Source organism: Chelonia mydas, chromosome 20 (genome assembly GCF_015237465.2).
Source record: "Chelonia mydas isolate rCheMyd1 chromosome 20, rCheMyd1.pri.v2, whole genome shotgun sequence".
NCBI lineage: Eukaryota > Metazoa > Chordata > Testudines > Cheloniidae > Chelonia > Chelonia mydas.
In genome coordinates, this window is record NC_051260.2 from 16,012,516 (window position 1) to 16,029,589 (window position 17,074).

General features: G+C 57.5%; 2 protein-coding genes across 5 annotated transcripts in view; one reads left to right on the forward strand and one right to left on the reverse strand.

Moving 5' to 3' along the window:
- Positions 1–4,108, forward strand: part of MAN2B1 (mannosidase alpha class 2B member 1) — a 22,868-nt gene extending 18,760 nt beyond the window's left edge. The window contains exons 20-24 of the mRNA XM_037887776.2: positions 507–587; positions 911–1,147; positions 2,501–2,650; positions 3,195–3,297; positions 3,616–4,108. Coding sequence (XP_037743704.1) covers positions 507–587; positions 911–1,147; positions 2,501–2,650; positions 3,195–3,297; positions 3,616–3,743 — 699 coding nt within the window. The 3' untranslated portion in view covers positions 3,744–4,108. The remainder of the gene's footprint in view (positions 1–506; positions 588–910; positions 1,148–2,500; positions 2,651–3,194; positions 3,298–3,615) is intronic.
- The window catches only part of TRMT1 (tRNA methyltransferase 1), a 16,351-nt gene extending 1,330 nt beyond the window's left edge, over positions 1–15,021 (reverse strand). Inside the window, exons 1-17 of one of the 4 annotated variants that reach the window (XM_037887779.2) lie at positions 14,905–15,021; positions 12,453–12,837; positions 11,955–12,010; positions 11,147–11,268; positions 10,239–10,426; positions 9,725–9,840; positions 9,260–9,372; positions 8,439–8,587; positions 8,154–8,237; positions 7,694–7,763; positions 7,475–7,609; positions 7,200–7,285; positions 6,697–6,805; positions 6,357–6,433; positions 5,557–5,676; positions 4,834–4,948; positions 4,473–4,698 (exon numbers count right to left, since the gene is read on the reverse strand). In XM_037887779.2, coding sequence (XP_037743707.1) covers positions 4,615–4,698; positions 4,834–4,948; positions 5,557–5,676; positions 6,357–6,433; positions 6,697–6,805; positions 7,200–7,285; positions 7,475–7,609; positions 7,694–7,763; positions 8,154–8,237; positions 8,439–8,587; positions 9,260–9,372; positions 9,725–9,840; positions 10,239–10,426; positions 11,147–11,268; positions 11,955–12,010; positions 12,453–12,817 — 1,989 coding nt within the window. In that variant the 5' untranslated portion in view covers positions 12,818–12,837; positions 14,905–15,021 and the 3' untranslated portion in view covers positions 4,473–4,614. Of the gene's footprint in view, positions 1–4,472; positions 4,699–4,833; positions 4,949–5,556; positions 5,677–6,356; positions 6,434–6,696; positions 6,806–7,199; positions 7,286–7,474; positions 7,610–7,693; positions 7,764–8,153; positions 8,238–8,438; positions 8,588–9,259; positions 9,373–9,724; positions 9,841–10,238; positions 10,427–11,146; positions 11,269–11,954; positions 12,011–12,452; positions 12,869–14,904 lie in introns of those variants that run through there. The other 3 variants (XM_043532699.1, XM_043532700.1, XM_037887780.2) reach the window with 3 other exon arrangements.
- Positions 15,022–17,074: the final 2,053 nt, after the last annotated feature.

Consider the following 17,074-nt stretch of genomic DNA (forward strand, 5'->3'; position numbering starts at 1 on the left):
ACGTAGCCTCAAATGAAACATCTGAAATACACACAGCCAATATTTATAACTTCAGATACAAAAATGATCCATGCATACAAATAGGATAATCATTCAGCAAATTGTCCCTTTTCCACTGACACCTCCCATGACCCATCTTGTGCAAAATGCATCATAATTATGCCATAACCATGTATTGAAATATCACTATGGGGAATATGGAGTGTAGTGTCACAAGAGCAGGAGCTGCCACTGCAGCGACACACGAGGGAGGCTGTTCCAGAAGGAAGAAATGCAGCCCGCCCCTCCCCCCCCCGCCAAGTGCCCCCCCTACAGCCACAGGGATGGGGAATGCAGCGCAGGAAGGGGTCAGGAAGCTGCAGGCAGACACAAGAGGATGGAAGAGCAGGGGGGAATGCTCCCATTGCCACCTGCTGGAGGGAGCAGAGGATGCTGGTGAGTGACTCTCCCTGGCAGGGCATCACACCCCCCACCCCCGTTAGCTCTGGGCTCGCTCTTCTCTCTAGAACAAGAAGTTCCAGCTGACGGTGCTGACGGATCGCTCGCAGGGGGGCAGCAGCGTGGCCGATGGCTCCATGGAGCTCATGGTGAGAGATTGGGGAAGGGGGAAGAGAAGAATCTTGCCCCTCTTTCCCCCCACCCCTGCAGAGGTGGATGGGGAGGAGAAAGGGTGGACTCCACTCCCCCCGCAACACCCCCGCCCCCCATTCTGAGCCTGTGTGTATCCTCCCCTTCCTGCAGAAGCAGAGCTGTGCCAACAGGTGGCGCCCTTAGCTCTGCAATCCCATGCGCCCCAGTCGTGCAGCGTGCAGAGCCCAGGGCTGGCCAGCAGGTGGCGCTCCCAGCCCCCGCCCCCCCTGCAGCAGAACAGCGAGGGCGCCCGGCTCTGACATTCCCTCCCTGCGGCTAGGTGCACCGGCGGCTGCTCTACGACGACAACCGCGGGGTGGGGGAGCCCCTGCTGGAGCCTGGGGTCTACCATGACGGCCTGGTGGTGCGGGGCCGGCACCTCGTCTTCCTGGACACAGTGGAGTCTTCGGCCGATCGGCACCGGCTGCAGGCCCAGCAGGAGTTCATGGCCCCCCAGCTGGTCCTGGCACCTGGAGGGGGCCCTTCCTTCCACCGGGGGCAGCGCAGCCTCAAGCAGGTGCCTGGGCAGGGCTCTGTGCTTTAGGGAGGGGAACTGTGAGCTGCTGGGTTGCTGGTTTGAATCCTGCCAGGGGCTGCTTGTTCCCAACTGCTTCACCCACTTGTGAAATGAGTTGTGGGGGGTCTCAGCCTTGCTCTCCATGGACACAGCCTCAGCTCCCAACTCACTTCCAGCCAGAGCAGGGCTCTTTGAGCTGGACAAGGAGGGAAATCCTTGTCTTTCTGATTGCTATGCCTCTCCCTTTTCTCCCAGTCCTACAGCTCCTGCCCCCACCCCAACACAGCCCAGTGCCGCTGACCAGGGGGCTACGGTGAACTATAGGTTAAGCCCATCATGGCCAAGCACCCCCCCCATGGAGCAGGTGCCTCCTTTCTGCTCATTAGGTTAAATTCAGGCAGGAAAATTGCTAGGGCCAAAATCCCTTTGTGGGAAGCTTTGCTGTGGGGCAGGATTGGGGGGTGGTGGCGGGACAACTCCAGTTTTTCCCCTGGGAAAATTTCAGAGGGGGGAGAGGTATTTGCCCTCTTCCTGGCCAGGACTTAGGGTTAAGTCAGTGCTGTTTAAATATAACTGGATTCTAAACTCCTCTCTTCCCATCTCCTCCCTTTGCTAAGTTGGCAATAGCCATCCCCGGCTAAACTGCTCGCTGGGTGAAAACAAATCTTGTCAATCTCCCCCCCTGCCAGCTGTACACCAGGGACCTGTTTTCAATCTGTGCTGCCTGGAAGGGACTGTGCAGTGTTGTCTAGTGGGTAGCACACAGTGACCAGGGGCAAGTCCCTTCCCCCCCGTGCCTCACTTTCCCTATCTGTAAAATGGGGCTAATAAGCCTGACCTGCATAAAGTGCTTTGAGATCTGCTGACAAAAAGGACTAGAGCTGATGGCCCTGTGCTCCCTGCTTGTGGGGGACGACTCCTCCCAAGAATGGGGTTACACACACCACACATGCCCCCCATGAACCCTACGCTGGGGTGACTCACTTGTGAGGGCAGCTGGGATCATCACCACCTGTTCTGTCGAAGCTGATCTTCCACAGAAAATTGAGGGATCAAGTAAACTGAAGGGTTGTGACAAGCCAGCCGCTCTCTGCTGAAAGCAGGGCTCCGCCTGTCCCCCCAACCCATCATAGGTAGGGGGACGCTGCTGTACGCTGGGAGCTGCAGGCCAGCCCCTCGAGGAGAAGGGGAGTGCGTTGTATCCACACTGCGCTGCCCTGCAGCCCCGGACAGAGCCTGGGGAACTGAAATAGTTCAAGGGCAGGTGGTGACTTTTTTTTTGAGTTTGCTGAAACTGTCCCTTTAGGGGTGCTGTTCTGGCAGCCTGACACCCTGTCTCCCCTTCCTCCCCAGTTCTCTGCTCTGAAGCAAGAGCTTCCCCCCTCCGTCCATCTCCTGACACTGGCCCAGTGGGACCCCAGCTCCGTCCTCATCCGCCTGGAGCACCAGTTCGAGAGAGGGGAGAGTGCAAACTGCTCCCAGCCCGTCACTGTCGACCTGCTGGTAGGTACCTGGGACTTGCTGAGCCGCTGGCCTAGAGGCTTTTTCATCTAAAGCATTTGACAGTCTCAGGCTCCCTTGCCTAGGGCTGAGATGCAGCCACCTCTGGGGTGGATCTTAGCATCACACAAAGGATCCTTGTATAAAACGGCTGCCAAGTCCCACACCAGAGATGGCTGCACATCCACACAGGGAGAGGGATCCTTAGACACAAGGTGCAGCAGGTATAGGGCATGACAGCTGTTTTATGGAAGGGTCGCTAACCCCTGGCCCCCAGAGGTGGGTGCTGCTGTCTCCTCAGGGCTCCCATTCCTGGCACTGAAATGCAGCCAGCTCTGGGATGGAGCGTGAATGAGCAGCCCCACCCAGAGGCTGAGGACAGGCAGCACAGAATCCGGTTTTCACACCAGCCTGCGGGAGTCCCCTTTGTCGGGGTGGGTGGGGTGCGGAGCTGCTGCTGCTGTCTACTCACCTGCAGGTCTGGGGGTGGCCAGAAGGAGGCGGGGTTCACCTGAGGAAGTTGCTGACCATGTCTCTCCCCACCCAGCACCTGTTCTCCTCCTTCACCATCACCTCCCTGCAGGAGATGAACCTGGTGGCCAACCAGAAGCGAGATGCCATGAACCGGCTCAGCTGGAGGCCAGCCACAGGTAGGTCACCACCCCCGCACTAAAGCACGGATCAGAGGCCAGCAGCCCTGATGCTGTGCCCCCCGTTCTGCCCAGCGCAGCCAGTGCCTGCCTCCTTACCTAGGGGATGGTGGGCAGCTGGCACATTGGGCCCTTGGGGGATGGGGTAGGCCCTGTCTTGCATGTGGCCAGAGCCCCTCAGCTGTACTCATGGCGTGGGGGGCTCACAGACACATGGGAGGGTTGTGTCCACCCGCCGGTGGAGAAGCTGGCAGCATCTAGGCCCAGGGCACCCCAGCTGCTGCCCCATGGCAGTTAACCCCTGGCTTCCTCTCCCAGGTGCAGCCAGGCGCCAGGCCTACCCTCCGCTTAACCCGCTGGGAGTCACACTGCAGCCCATGGAGATTCGCACCTTCCTGGCCACCGTCCAGTACACGGGCCCCAGTGGGGGCCAGGCTGAGCTGTAGGGGGAAGACAGCCCCCCACCTCCGTCCCAGGATCAAGCCATCCAGGTGGAGTCCTAATCTACTGCCCCCCCTACTCAGCAAGGTGGGGTCCTGCCCACCTAAGAACTTGACTGGTGGGGAATGAGGGGGGCACATCCTGGCTGCTGCAAGAGCTAAACTTGCACCTGTCAGGCCCTGCTTTAAGGCAGTGCCAGCTTTGGGGGAGAAGGGAGGGGCAGAGTCCAGCCCCGCCCCCCCCCCCCCCGCCAAAAAACAAAAAAACTCCTCAGCACAGCCTCTGATTTCTGCCCACCTGCCCCTTCAGCCTGGGGCCTGGGTTGTGTGGGTCTAAGCGCCATTGTTAATAAACAAGGACCTCAGGGCTAGGTGCTTGTGGCTGAGTCCTGTTCGGGGATGCAGGCAGAATGAACACACCAGGGCAGGGGCAGAGCTGTGACTAGAACCCAGGAGTCCTGACCCCCCCACATGCCTGGTCGATTGCCTGTGGGGAAACTGAGGCAGAGTAGCTCCACCATCCTCCCTGGAGTCCAGCCAGCCAGGCTGTGGCTGAGGGGCCCTTCCTCAGCCCAGGTGGGGAAGAAGAGTTGCCAGGCTGGGGGGATCATGGCATAGCCCTGCCTTCCCCTTGGTGCCTGCTTTGGGAAGTGTGTGTGTCGGGGGGGGGGGGGGGGGGGGAGCTGAGCTCCCCCCTGTGTGCCCCACACAGAAGCATCACACGTGAGTCTGGGCTTGTCCCTAAAAAGGAGAGACCCTTGTTTTAATGGCCGGCCGCACGGAGGCTCAGGGTGGGGGAGACAGACAGTCTTAAAACGAAAAGCTTGCACCCTCGTCGAACTAAAAAAATAAAGCTCCGTTCCTGCCCAGGGCCGGGTTACGGGGGGGGGCTGTCGGTCTTCACAGCCTGGGGGGCCGGTTCAGGGGAGGGGCAGCACTTCTCAGCCCCCGCGCAGCTCCCCTAGCAGAGGGAGAGAAGCTACGGTCAGGGTTATGGGTTATTACAGCAGCACGGGGGCAAGGAGCCGCCATGCCTCTGATCCCCCCCCGAGCCCCTTTCATCCCAGCTCCCCCTCCCCCCCCGGCCAGTCCTCACCTCCTTGAGCCTCTTGCAGGGGGTGTTTTTCAAGCGGCCCCCGTCCTCCGCTCTCTCCTTCCGCTTGTTCTGATGCAGCTTCCTCTTGTCCTGCAGGGAGGTGGAAATGCCCCCCCTGGAAAGGCAGGAGGGGGCTGGGTGAGGAGGGCTGCTGGGGTCGAAGTGCTATTTTAACCCCCAGGCTTAGCTCCAGCCCCCGCAGTGGAGTTTGCTCAGCTACGGGCAGGAGTGACAGCAGCTGGCTCTGGGGTGGAGCACGGCAGCTGTATAACAGCATAAAACAGCAGGCCCTGAGGAGCGTTCACGTATCCGCTGAGGCTGGAGGCTTTAAAGAGACCAAATGGAAGCAGGATAAGGCTACCAGCCTGGCTGGGTAGTAGCCACACAGGGGTGGGACCTTGCTCTGATTCGGATCCAGAGTCATCCTGGCCCGGAGCTGGATTCAAGGTAGAACAGCAGCCCCCTAGCCTTAACTCCTCCCCACAGGCCCCAGGTGTCCTCTTCAGCTGTCACAGTTGGTGCCTTCCCGTCAAAGATGCACTTGCAACCAGCCCCAGGGAGGTAGATAGGGTCAGTCCTAGCTACACTTTACAGCTGGGGAAACTGAGGCAGAGAGAAAGGAAGTAACTGGCCCACACAGCCAGGAATAGAACCGCGGAGTCCTGCATCCGAGCACCCTCCCCCAGCCGTTCAATCTTGGCCCAGTCCATCGGCTTCCCTTACCCTGCTTTAGCTCTGGCTTTAGGGCCCCAGTATGCTTCGGGATTCTCCTGGAACCGTTTCAGACCCTGCTTCCTGGATTTGGGGTTGGCGTCCTCGCGGATGGTGAAGGATGCCTGCAGCCTAGGGCATGGAGGAGAGGGAGACAGACGGCTCAGTGCTTTGCAGGGGGGCTTCCTGAGCAGCCTGGGGTGGGGAATCCTGAAGAACTAGGCACGGGGAGAGTGGAACAGCCCCATGGGCCCATCTAGCCTGGTATTCCTCACCCACCATCCCCTGCTGCCCTGGCTCAGACCAGTGGGCTGGGGGGGCACTGGGCTCAAAGCCACTTTAGGTCCATGTCTCCCAGCTGTGCAACACACCTGGTGGAATAACCTGTCCTGGGGAAAGTTCCTCCTCAATCCGCCTTAGACAGCTGCGTTGCCCTGAAGCAGCAGGGCATGGCCATCCCCCAGACCCTCTGCACTGCAGGGGCAGGCCCTGGTCCAGCTACTGCCACGGCCCTGGAGATGTTGTACCAGCCCCCATCCCTGCGTCTTACCCAGCGATCGCCAAAGGAGGTCAGTATCAGGATCACTATTTTACAAATGGGGAAACTGAGGCACAGAGGCACGTGACCCACCCATGCTGAAGGCCAGTGGCAGAGCCAGGCCTAGAACCCAGGTGTCTCAAGTGCTAGTCCAGCGTTCTCCCCCCTAGGCCATGCTGCCTCCCCTCTGCATCCCACCAGCCCCTGCCCCCAGCAGCAAAGAAGGCAGCATGCCAAGCACCGGCCTGATTCCCTTCGAACCCCCAGGCCGTACGTGGGCTCCACAGAGAGGATGTGGAAGGCTGGGCTGGTGTCCGAGAGTCGCTCTCTCTTCACTGGATGGATTCTCTCCTGGGAAGAGAGATCAGGTCATTTTTCCCTTGAGTTCCCCTCCCCCCAGCCCTGGATTCCCTTCACACGCAGCTCAGCCGGTGCCCCTCAATCCTGAGCCGCAACAGACAGGACCCCCCGCTCCTGCCTCCCCCTGCTACCTTCACCAGCCTCACAGCCAGCCAGGGCTCGCATGGAGGGAGCTCACTGGCTTCAGGCATCCCCATCAGCGGTGACCTGATGGGGTGGGGGCAGACGAGAAACGCTAAGTTTCTCCCACTCACCCAGCATCTCATGATGTCCCAGAGGGCGGAGGGCGGGGCGTCCGTCTTGATGGCGTTCTTGCAGGCGTGGGAGAGCGACACGCGGTAGCCGGCGTGGAGGAGGGCGGATCTGGAACCGGAGGGGAGCCCCCTCAGGCCATGCTGCGGGGGGAGCCCTCTGCTGCCTGCGGGCCCCTGGGCTCTCCGAGGTGGTGGCAGCTCAGGAGGGGGCGCCCTCCCCCTCTGGACCCTGCCCAGCACCCCCTAGTGGTGAATGGGGGGGGTGCTTTCCCCCAGGGGAATTATGTGATGCGTCCAACCCCAACCTCACTCCCTGCCTTAGAGGCAGCATGTCCCGGTGGAGCGGGGGGCCCCTGGTCTGGGTCTCAATCCCAGCTCTGCCCCGCTCTGTGCCCTATTTCCCCGCCCACTCCAGGGGTGTTTAGAGCAGAAGCTCTTTGGGGCAGGGGCTGCCCCTGGCTCTGCCCGGCGCCCGCTGGCCGGTCCCGTAAGGCCCCGAGTACCTGAACTGCAGCAGGGAGGGCGTGTTGCAGTGGATGGTGCTACTCAGGCAGTCGAGGGTGTAGTAGAGCGGGACGTCGCTCAGCTCCTGGCCAGAGGGGAACACCGTGGCTCAGCACAGGCCCCGCCCCCAGAAACCCAACTGGCCACGCCCCCCGCTCCAGGGGTCCCACCCTCCCAGCTGCTCCCCAACTCAGACCCAAAAGAGACCACCCGATTCCCCAGCAGGGCCCCATGCCGCTTGTTCCCCCGGGGGGCTGCCCAATTGGCCCCTCACCTCGGTCACCATGCTGAGCACCCCCTGGATCCGATCCTGTGTCCCGAACCGTCCCGGGTTGCTCCCCAAGGCCGACAGGACCCTCTGGACAAAAGCTAGGTCATGGAGGGGCTCCGCCCACATGGGGCCACCCAGCTGGGAGAACAGAACGGAGCAGGTGAGGGCAGCGTGCCCGGCCCTCAGGGAGTGGGGTGCACCGGGGGGGGACGGGGGGCTCACCTGGTGCCGCTGGTGGCAGTGCTCGCAGGAGGGGCCCACTGGGGGGCCAGAGGCCGCCGAGTATTTAAAACTGAATCAATCAGAACAGTGATTAGAGATCTAATGGAGCAGAGCCCCTCCCCCAGCCCCACCCCTCCATCCCAGCCCCCCTCCAAGCCCCCTTTCCTAACCTGAGATCTCCTAGTCCAGCTCCACCCCCCAGCTCTCCCAGGCCAGGCCTACCTCCAGCTGGGGACCCCCCCCCACTCCAGGGACCAGTCATCCCCTCTCCACTCCCCACATCCATTCTGCATCTCCTTAGGGACAGGCCAGCACTGGACTCTCCCATCCAGTGGACACTAGCTCTGAGGACAGGTCCCTTCCCACTGCTCTCCAGGGCCAGGAATTGGAGTCAGCCCCTGTCCCGTGGGTGGGGACAGCTGCACCGTCCTGCGGTGAGGGGGAACCCAGAGCCCCCTACTTGCTCCCGTGGCTGGTCATCTTGCCGAGTCTCTGGAAGCGGTGCGTCCCGCAGCCCACACAGTTATACACCAGGGCCTGTTTGCTGCAGAGACAGGAGGCGATTCAGTGACAATGGGCCCAGGAACAGGGAGTGGAGACAGGGCACGGCAAGCATTGGGGGTGCCAGCAGGGGGTGCTGCAGGGCAGGAAGGCTGGGGCGCGCGCCTGGCTACTCCACTCCTGGCCTCTCCAGCAGGGGGCGCTGTGGAGAGCAGGGCGGGCGCCCCAGGGATGAAATCCTCACCTGGCAGAGGCTTTCACGGTGGCCTGGCCAGTGAAGACCCGCACGAAGACCCGGATGTAGAAGTCGGCGCTAACCGACAGCAGCGGCATGATGTAGCGCTGGTAGCAATTGGCGCGCTGGTCCAGGCTGTGCAGGATGATCCGCAGGGCCTGCGTGTGGAAACGGGGTCGAGGAGCTGCCTGTGAGGCGGGAGTGGGGAGGGGGCCCTGCTCCCCTTCCAGTACTGGGCCTGATCTCCCCGGCCCAGCTCTGCTGGGACACAAGGGCGCCAGGTCTCAGCCCAGCCCTAGCAGGACCGGCGTCCCCATCGCAAGTAGGGTCCAAGGAATAAAGGGGCCAGGGAGCAGGCTGAGCTCCCCTTCCCTCTGGGGTCAGCGAGGGTTCTCCAGGGGGCCCACGAGTCATGTCCGGGGCTGCCGGCCCCACCGATCCACTCCTCTCCCTCCCTTCCAGTGCCTCCTGTACCCTGCAGAACAGCTGCTCAGCGGCGTGCAGGAGGCTCTGGAAGGCAGGGTGAGGAGCAGGAATGGGGTGCGCTCGGGGGAGGGGAAGAGGAGGAGTGGGGTGGAGCAGGGGCGGGGCCTTGGGGGCAGGGGTGGAGTGGGGGCAGGGCCTGGGGCTGAGTGGGGGCTTGCGCACCCCCAGGGAAAATTAGAAGCTGGCTTGGGCATCCACAAAAAATTTTAAGTCAAAATGGGGGTCCTCAGGTTGCTAAAGTTTGAGAACGGCTGCCCTAGGGCGCACAGCAGAGGCAGATGGGTGGGGCGGGGCATGGAGGCAGAGGCCCCGCCCACCCCCAGGGACACCCCGCCCCCACTCACCATCTCATGGCAGAACTTGCCCTTGATGGACATGGCTCCGTACTTGCTGTAACACGTCTCCCCGCTGTTCCCGGCCATCACCGCCATGTCGGTGCAGGTAACACACAGCAGGCCTGCAAGGGAGACACCCCGGGGGCGGTCAGCTGAGGATTCCTCCCCCAGCCACTGACCTCACCTGCTCCAGGATGCAAAAATCCAGCCTAGATGGGTCTCTGCCCAGATTCCAGAGCCTGGGACAGCCGCTGGGGGCCTCACTTCTGAGGTGGAGGAGGGAAGTGACTGCTCCTCGGATAGATAGAACCAGGAATCTGGATTCCTGGTTACCCTCCTCTAACCCACCAGATCCTACATCCAAAGCATCAGTGGAAGCTTGCAAATGTGGCAAGTCACTGCTGCGAGGAAGCTCGCAGCGCCACCTCCCCTGCCCCCAGCAGCCCTGATGCTCCCCCCCACCCCGCCACTCACCTCCTTCACTCACCGCCTGCACGGCGGCATCCAGGAAGGTGGCAGGGCTGCCGTATGGGTCCAGGTCGATGATGTCGAACGGATGCTTCTCTGCCTTCTGCTGATACATCAGCATCCTGCAGGCAGGATGGGGACAGATACTGAGCAGGGGGAGTCCCTGAGTGCAGAGCCAGGGAGGCCTGCAGGGCCAGTTCGCAGCTTAGGATATCTCAGGACTGGCCAAGCCCCCCACCCACACAGCTCCTCCCCCAGCCCCTGCGCTGGAGACCCTGCATAGGGCACAGTCTCCCTGGCTGGTTATTTATTAGGTGTAATACGGTAGCGTCTAAGTGCCCAGTTGTGGTCCAGAGCTCCTGGACCACAAAATCCCCCCCAAAATCCTCCAGGCACAAGGCCATTCACGCTCCTGCTTCTGAGCCAGCTGGATTGGGAAGCTCAGACCAACCTGGTGAGTGGCTGAGAACAGCCCGCTCAGCACACGTGATGCCAAAGTGGCCCATCCCTCCAGCTTTACCTGGCATCGGCCAAGCTCGACGTCACCAGGTGCCCAACTTCATTGAACTGGATGTTCCTCGCCATGAGCTCGACGGCTTTGGAGGAGAAATCGTTGGCCACCACAGCCCGGAGGCCGGGCACCTCCTTGGCAAAGCGGATAGAGCGGAGCCCTGAGGCGGCCAAGGCCTCCAAGATCCGCACTCCTTCCTGCGCCGGGGGGGAGAAGGGACCACATCTCAGCCAAAGCCCGCACACCCCCCTGGGTCACCGATCGGTGGGGAATCGAACCCGGGACTTCTGGATCCAACAGCATAAGCCGCTGATGCCTGAGCTACAAGCCCCAGGTCTGTAGCCACAGCTGAAGCAGGCTCATCCACCTCTGCCCATGGCCCAGCCATCACGTGGGTTACATGCATCAGCGCATTGGAGACTCCTGCCCAGACACTGATGCCAGGAGCCCAGCAGTCAGCTCTGGATTAGGAAGTTTCTCCATCCGCCTGAAAGGCAAACTCCAATTCCTTTGCAAGGTTAAGCAAGACCCTGCACGCTCACCGAGCTGGAGGGGCCAGTGCAGACCTGCCTGGAGGTTGCTCGCAGCAAGATGGTTTGCAGTGCAGTGGATGAAGGCAGTAAAAAGCTGCAGCATAAATAGGGAGGTGGTTCGGCTTCTCCCCAAGAACTGGGGTGGGGGGATGGTCAAGGGAGACTCTCTCCTGCCCACACCCTCCATCGGACATCAGGCAGTGGGAGGGCCACAGTTGGGGTGGAGAAATTTTGGGGAACCCACCCATCCTACCCAAAAAGAGATTGGCTTGTCTCTTTGGCCCGCGAACACCTTGAGGCAGGGACTGTTTCTCACTCTGGGCAGTGCCTGGCAAGACGGTGGCCCTGGCACTACGGGAAAGCTAGTGCTAGGTTTATACGCACCTTGCACACTTCTCCCACTGCCGCTGCCCTCTCCCCTTCGGGTGCTGGTTCTGACCCAGCCTCCTCCCCTTCGGAAAGATCCACAACCACCTTCTCGACCTTCTCCTCTCCTGGCACGGCAACTGCAAGAGACAGAGCGAGCAGTGGGGGCGGATGCAAGGGTGTCACCCGTCCCCCCACTCCAGCACTGCAACAGATCTGGGTGTTAAGGGGTCTGGGCAGCATCTCTGGGTTCAGACCTTAGGGGGCCTAGCTCTGAGCTGCTCTAATGTGCAAAGAGGCCTTGCAGTTTGGGGCGGGGGGGGGGCAGAAGGAGGGGATGCCCCTCTGTGCAGGGCACCCTCCCAGGCAGAGGAGCTAACATGAAGGCCCTGAACCATCCCTGTTCTCAGCCTCTCACCACACCCCGATCTGTCCACTATGCCAAAGCGTCCAGCACTCTGGCTGTTCCCTGCATCCCAGGGGCGATAGGGAGCAGCGTGTAAGAGCAGCCTAGCTTCAGCTTTGGGCTAAGGAGGCCCCTGTGGAGCCCAAACTATGGAGAGCACAGAGCAGCTTAACATTCCCGCCCGCAAGCAGCATAGAAAGGGAACAACTAAGAATCAGAGCCGAGCTCCCGGCATTCCCTTGTCCTGATGCACCGGGCTCAAGGCAGGAGTCTCGGGGTGGGACAACAGGCCAGAGGGTCACAGTGATCCCGTCTGGTCTTGAAAGCTAGCGTGCTAGTAACGGTCCTACTAATTTAACCAGCCTGCTCACTGCATTGGGGCGGGGGATTTTCTAGAGAGAGAGAGAGATTTCCACTTACTCTGAATCCCCTTGGCTGAAAGCTGAAGGCGAATGAATTCTGTGATCACGGCACACCTGAGGCAGAAGATCAGAGAGACACACACAGGCCTTAGTGCCCATTAAGGCTCAGATCTAGGCCACATCCCCTGGTAGACATGCTCCTGCTCAGTTTTTCCAAGCAATTCTTTCTATTGTCACATTAGCCCTGATTTCAAAAGTGACTGGATTTTGGGGGCCCTGACTGGAGACACATTAAGGGCCCCCACAACAGCAGGTGCTTGGCACTAGAGAAGGATGGGCTAATAGGAGAGGAACGGTGGTGTTTTGGAGCCCTGGGTTCAATTCCGTGCTTTGCCACAGACTGCCTGTGTGAACCTGGGCCAATCACTTAGCCGTGGTGTCTTGGGATAATTGCAACCCTCCTGTGAGGCTGGGCAGGGCTAAGTGCTAATATATTACCGTGATGGGGGCCAGATAAGTGTAGACAGCTCCAGGCCCCCCTCTTGGTTGTACTTACGTCAGGTCTCGGTTAAACTCTTGCACAGGGTTGTAGAACACTTCGTTGGCACTGGGGAAGATTATCTTTGCTTTCCCCTCCATGATCACGGTCTCCCCAGTTTTCATGGGGCCAGCGCAGCTCCCAGTGTCCATCGCTAGATCAGATGTAGGCGGCTGCTCCTCACGCTGCTCTGGATGGGAGCCATTGGCTTCCTGTGGGCATTCCCCTTCCATGTGCTTGGAAGGACAGAGCTTTCTAGCTGGCAGATCTTCAGGTGGCAGGAATCTCCGGCCCCTTCCAGCCAGCTGATTTGTTACAGTTCTGCCCAGCTGCAGGATGCAGTGTCTCATAAACCAAGCCAGTGGAGTGAACTTAGCCTTCATCAGAACATTTTGTGTCACAGCTGTCTCCAGAATACAAGAGAGAAATAGTCCCTGAAGGATCCCCAAATACTTTATAAACTACGGTCTTACTACGGTTTGTATTGTGGTAGTGCACTGGGCTTGTTATTAGGTGTATTGCAGTAGTACCTAAGAGTCACAGGCCACAGCCTCACTGTGCTAGGCACTGTTCAGCCCCAGAACAAAGACAGTCCTTGCCCCAAAGTGCCTGCAATCTAAATATAAGAAAAGGCAACAGATGGCTGTAGACAGGGGAGCAAAAGCAAACCGTATCAGTGAGCGTGATGGGCAGCGGTCTCTGTACATCAGCCAGTGCCAAGTTTTTTGTAGCCATCATGGCAAAGGAGAGTTAAGGAGGAATCTGAATTAGGACAACGAAGTGGCTTTGCCAATGAGCATGCAAACACTACTTCTGCAGCTCTCATTCCTGTCGTACCCAAGCACTGCACAATCTTTAATGTCTTTCTGCTCGTGACCACCGTGTGCTGTTATCTGCATTTTGCGGAAAAACTGATTTAGTTAAATTGCTGCAACAATCTGGTGGGGATGCAGCCCTGCCCCATAAGGGTTTTGAGATCAACAGAGCTGGTTTTGGTAAATTTACCAGCACATCTTTATACTGCTATAACCACAGCCCCAATAAAGGCGTCGCAATGATTTAACTACATACGTAGGGGGAAAAAAAAAATCAGTGCAAAAACTATGTGTAGACAAACCCTTAGATCACGAGCACTGTAGGACAAAACATCTTTTTGTTTTGTGTCCATACGGCGCCTCACGCAACAGGACCCTGCTCCATGGCTTGGACTCCTAGGAGTTACTGCAATCCAACAGCACTGTCAGCCCCATGCATCCAAAAATTAGTCATCAAAAGGTTGGCTTAAAGTCATCAGATTTCTTTAAAACAACACATGGGGTTCTTTTTATTTGATTTCTGGCATTGGTGTTCACCTCTTTAAGCTTTTCACCACAAGGTCAAGGACTAGGGTGGTCACCAGTCTAGGTTTTCCCCAGGAGAGGATGTTGTGAAGGCCAAGACCATAACTGGGTTAAAAAAAGAACTAGATAAGGTCATGGAGGATAGGTCCATTAATGGCCTTAACCAGGATGGGCAGGAATGGCGTCTCTAGCCTCTGTTCACCAAAAGCTGGGAATGAGCGACAGGGGATTGATCACTGGATGCTTCCCTGTTCTGTTCATTCCCTCTGGGGCACCTGGCACTGGCTGCTTTAGGCAGACAGGACACCGGGCTAGATGGACCTTTGGTCTGACCCAGTAGGGTCATTCTTATATTCGCCCCTTTTTTTGCAGTAGCTTTCCCCGATGAACCAGTTCAGATACCACAGGGTGGGTTTTGGGGTTTTTTGGTAGCGACTAATAGAGTATGGATGGTTATTTTTTTCTAAAACAAAAGCTTGAGATTCTCACGTAGTCACCCAAGACAAGGAGCCACGGTTTTCAGAAGGGGCGGGTGGAGAACAAGCCACCCAGTATCATGAGACTTACAATGACAGTGAAAAGAAGAGGAGTGCTTGTGGCACCTTAGAGACTAACCAATTTATTTGAGCATAAGCTTTCATGAGCTACAGCATCCGCTGAAGTGAGCATCCGATGAAGTGAGCTGTAGCTCACGAAAGCTTATGCTCAAATAAATTGGTTAGTCTCTAAGGTGCCACAAGTACTCCTTTTCTTTTTGGGAATACAGACTAACACGGCTGTTACTCTGAAATGACAGTGAAAGACATCCCCACCTCCCCCCAAGCCTGATATTTTCTGGGAGCCAGTTCAAACTGCTTGAAGGACTAGGGGGCCCCGATCCCTCAGAATTAAAGTGGGGGAGGATGACTCCGTTTGAGGCGCCGATGCCAGGTTTTGAGCTCGTGCAGGATAACTCAGCGGAGGAGGAAGGGGGAAGAATAATCCCCAATCCCCCCCCGGCAGAGGATTTGAGAGCTGAAATTTGAGGTGCCCCCCAAAAAAGCTAAATTAATGCTGAGCCCACGGGGCCCTCCCTGGTGTGCGGGACAGAGCATCCCCTTCCCCCAATTAACACCCCAGGCTTCCCTCACCCAGAGAGCGCAGCAAGCTCAGCCTTCCCTCCACGCCTTCCAGGAGCAGCTACATGGACGGCGCCATATTGTATCCTGCGGGGAGCGATCAGGTGACCCCCTTCCGGCCAATGGGAGGTGCCATGTACAGGGCGGCTAGAGGGACAAACAGCTTGGAGGCTGTGACCAAAACGCGACCGGAAAATCAATCCCATTGAGAATGGGTAGTGGGGGGCAGCTGAGCTAGGGACTGGGTTAAAGAGGAGCCCTGCCAGGTGGGGGCATGTCCCTCTTTTGGGGATCACTGTCAGGCTGCTCCCCTTTAATGTGGCCGCATCATGACTGCAACCCAGGCAGCCTGACGATAGAAATCACCATGGCACAACACAGGGGCTGGCGTGAGACATCCATCGAGTATCCCGCAAAATGCAGCCATGTCAAGGAAGCCGCATGGCAGCAGGGGTGCAAAACCTGCCACTGGTTCGAAGGGCCATTTTGTGGACTGAGCTATGGTTCCCCACCCCCCAGTCCCATCGGGATCCAGCAGATGCCCTGAGGTCGGCACATAACCTGAGGGGTGGAGATCCATAGCTGGCCCTATCCTCCCCCTCCTCCGCCCCCCTCCCCCCGGAGCAGAGGGGCTCAGTGGATATAGATCTGTATTCCCATTCCCTAGTCCTCTGCACAGGCTTGGGGGGGAGGGTGTCAATGTCATCTCCCCCCATGAGGCTCATGAACCCCTCCGAGAGCCCTCAGCAGTATCCCAGGAAGGGGTGGGGATGCTGCAAATGAAGCTGATTCCCCACCCCCTCCAGAGTCCCCAGGTGCATGCCAGGCCTGCAGACTCCACAGCTAGACAAGGCCTTTTGGCCCATCCTAGTCCTTCCCCACATATGGCTACTCAACTGTCTGTCAAGTCTTCCTCCTGGCTGGTCTTGAATTACAGATTAGGATGTGGAGCCAGAACCCCAGATAATAACACGACCCTCAAAATACAGAGAGGATCCAAATGCCCTCTCAGCAACCCAGATCTGAACACCCTGAAAATTTGGGGTGCCCCCAGCAGAACCAGGGCTATAAAAGGGGTCAGGGGACCAGACCCCACTGGAAAATCCAATCCCTCTCCAAATAGACCCACCCACGCACCCAACTCCTCCTGCCAATCAGGGGTGCACCTGGCAGGATAAGGGCCATAAAAATGGGGTTTAAGGGAATGTGGGTGAGGAATAATCCAGACCCCACCTGGAAAATCCACATTCCCCCCCTCAGTTTGGAGGCAACTTTCTCCTTATCTCCTCCCTCCCCTTAAGATTTTAAAGGAGTCATTTCTGGAGCAAAATATGGGGGAAATTTCCCCTAATTCAACCACCCCAATTTTTCTTTCTAAGGTGGCAGTTCTGGGTCCAAAATTTGGGGGAACCCTCCTTCTAATCTGCCTCCAAAAATTATAGTTTCAGGAGTTAATTCTCCCCCTACTCCACCCCACTTATTTGTGTTTTGGGGGGTCAGTTCTGGATCCAAATTGGGGGAAACTTCCTTCAATCCAAACCTCAAATTTTATTTTTTTGGGGGGCTCAATTCTAGATCCAAAGTTGGGGATGACCTCCCCCTACTCCAGATCCAGAAATTACTTTTTGTGTGTGTGTGTGTGAGAGAGAGAGACACACACACACACAGAGAGAGAATATTTGGGGCCTAATCATGGGGAAAACCCTGGATCCAAATTCAGAGGTGGGAAAATCTCCTTCTAACCCATTCCTCCCACAACAACCCCCCTCTCCCAATTTTTTTTTATTTTTTTTGCAGACGCATTTTGCTTCTGGATCCAAACTTCCTAAGCATGGTACCTGCCTCTCCTATAGAGCTGTTGAGTCTGACCCTCCCATTTCATAGGATTTATCTGCACCAAACTTTATATATTTCTCTCTATATAAAATGGTATATAATTATAATAAAATATATTGACTTTATACACATATATATGTTTATGATATATCATTATGTTATATATATTCGTTTATAAAAATTACATATATATATCAGTTTAGTGCTAGGATACTAAATGTTATATGTAAGTTTACACTGATATATATAAAGGGAAGGAAAAAATTTAATGCAGAGAAGTACATGCATAAATTTAGTGCAGAGAAAATGTATGTATGATTCTATTATTTTGATAGATAGCTACATA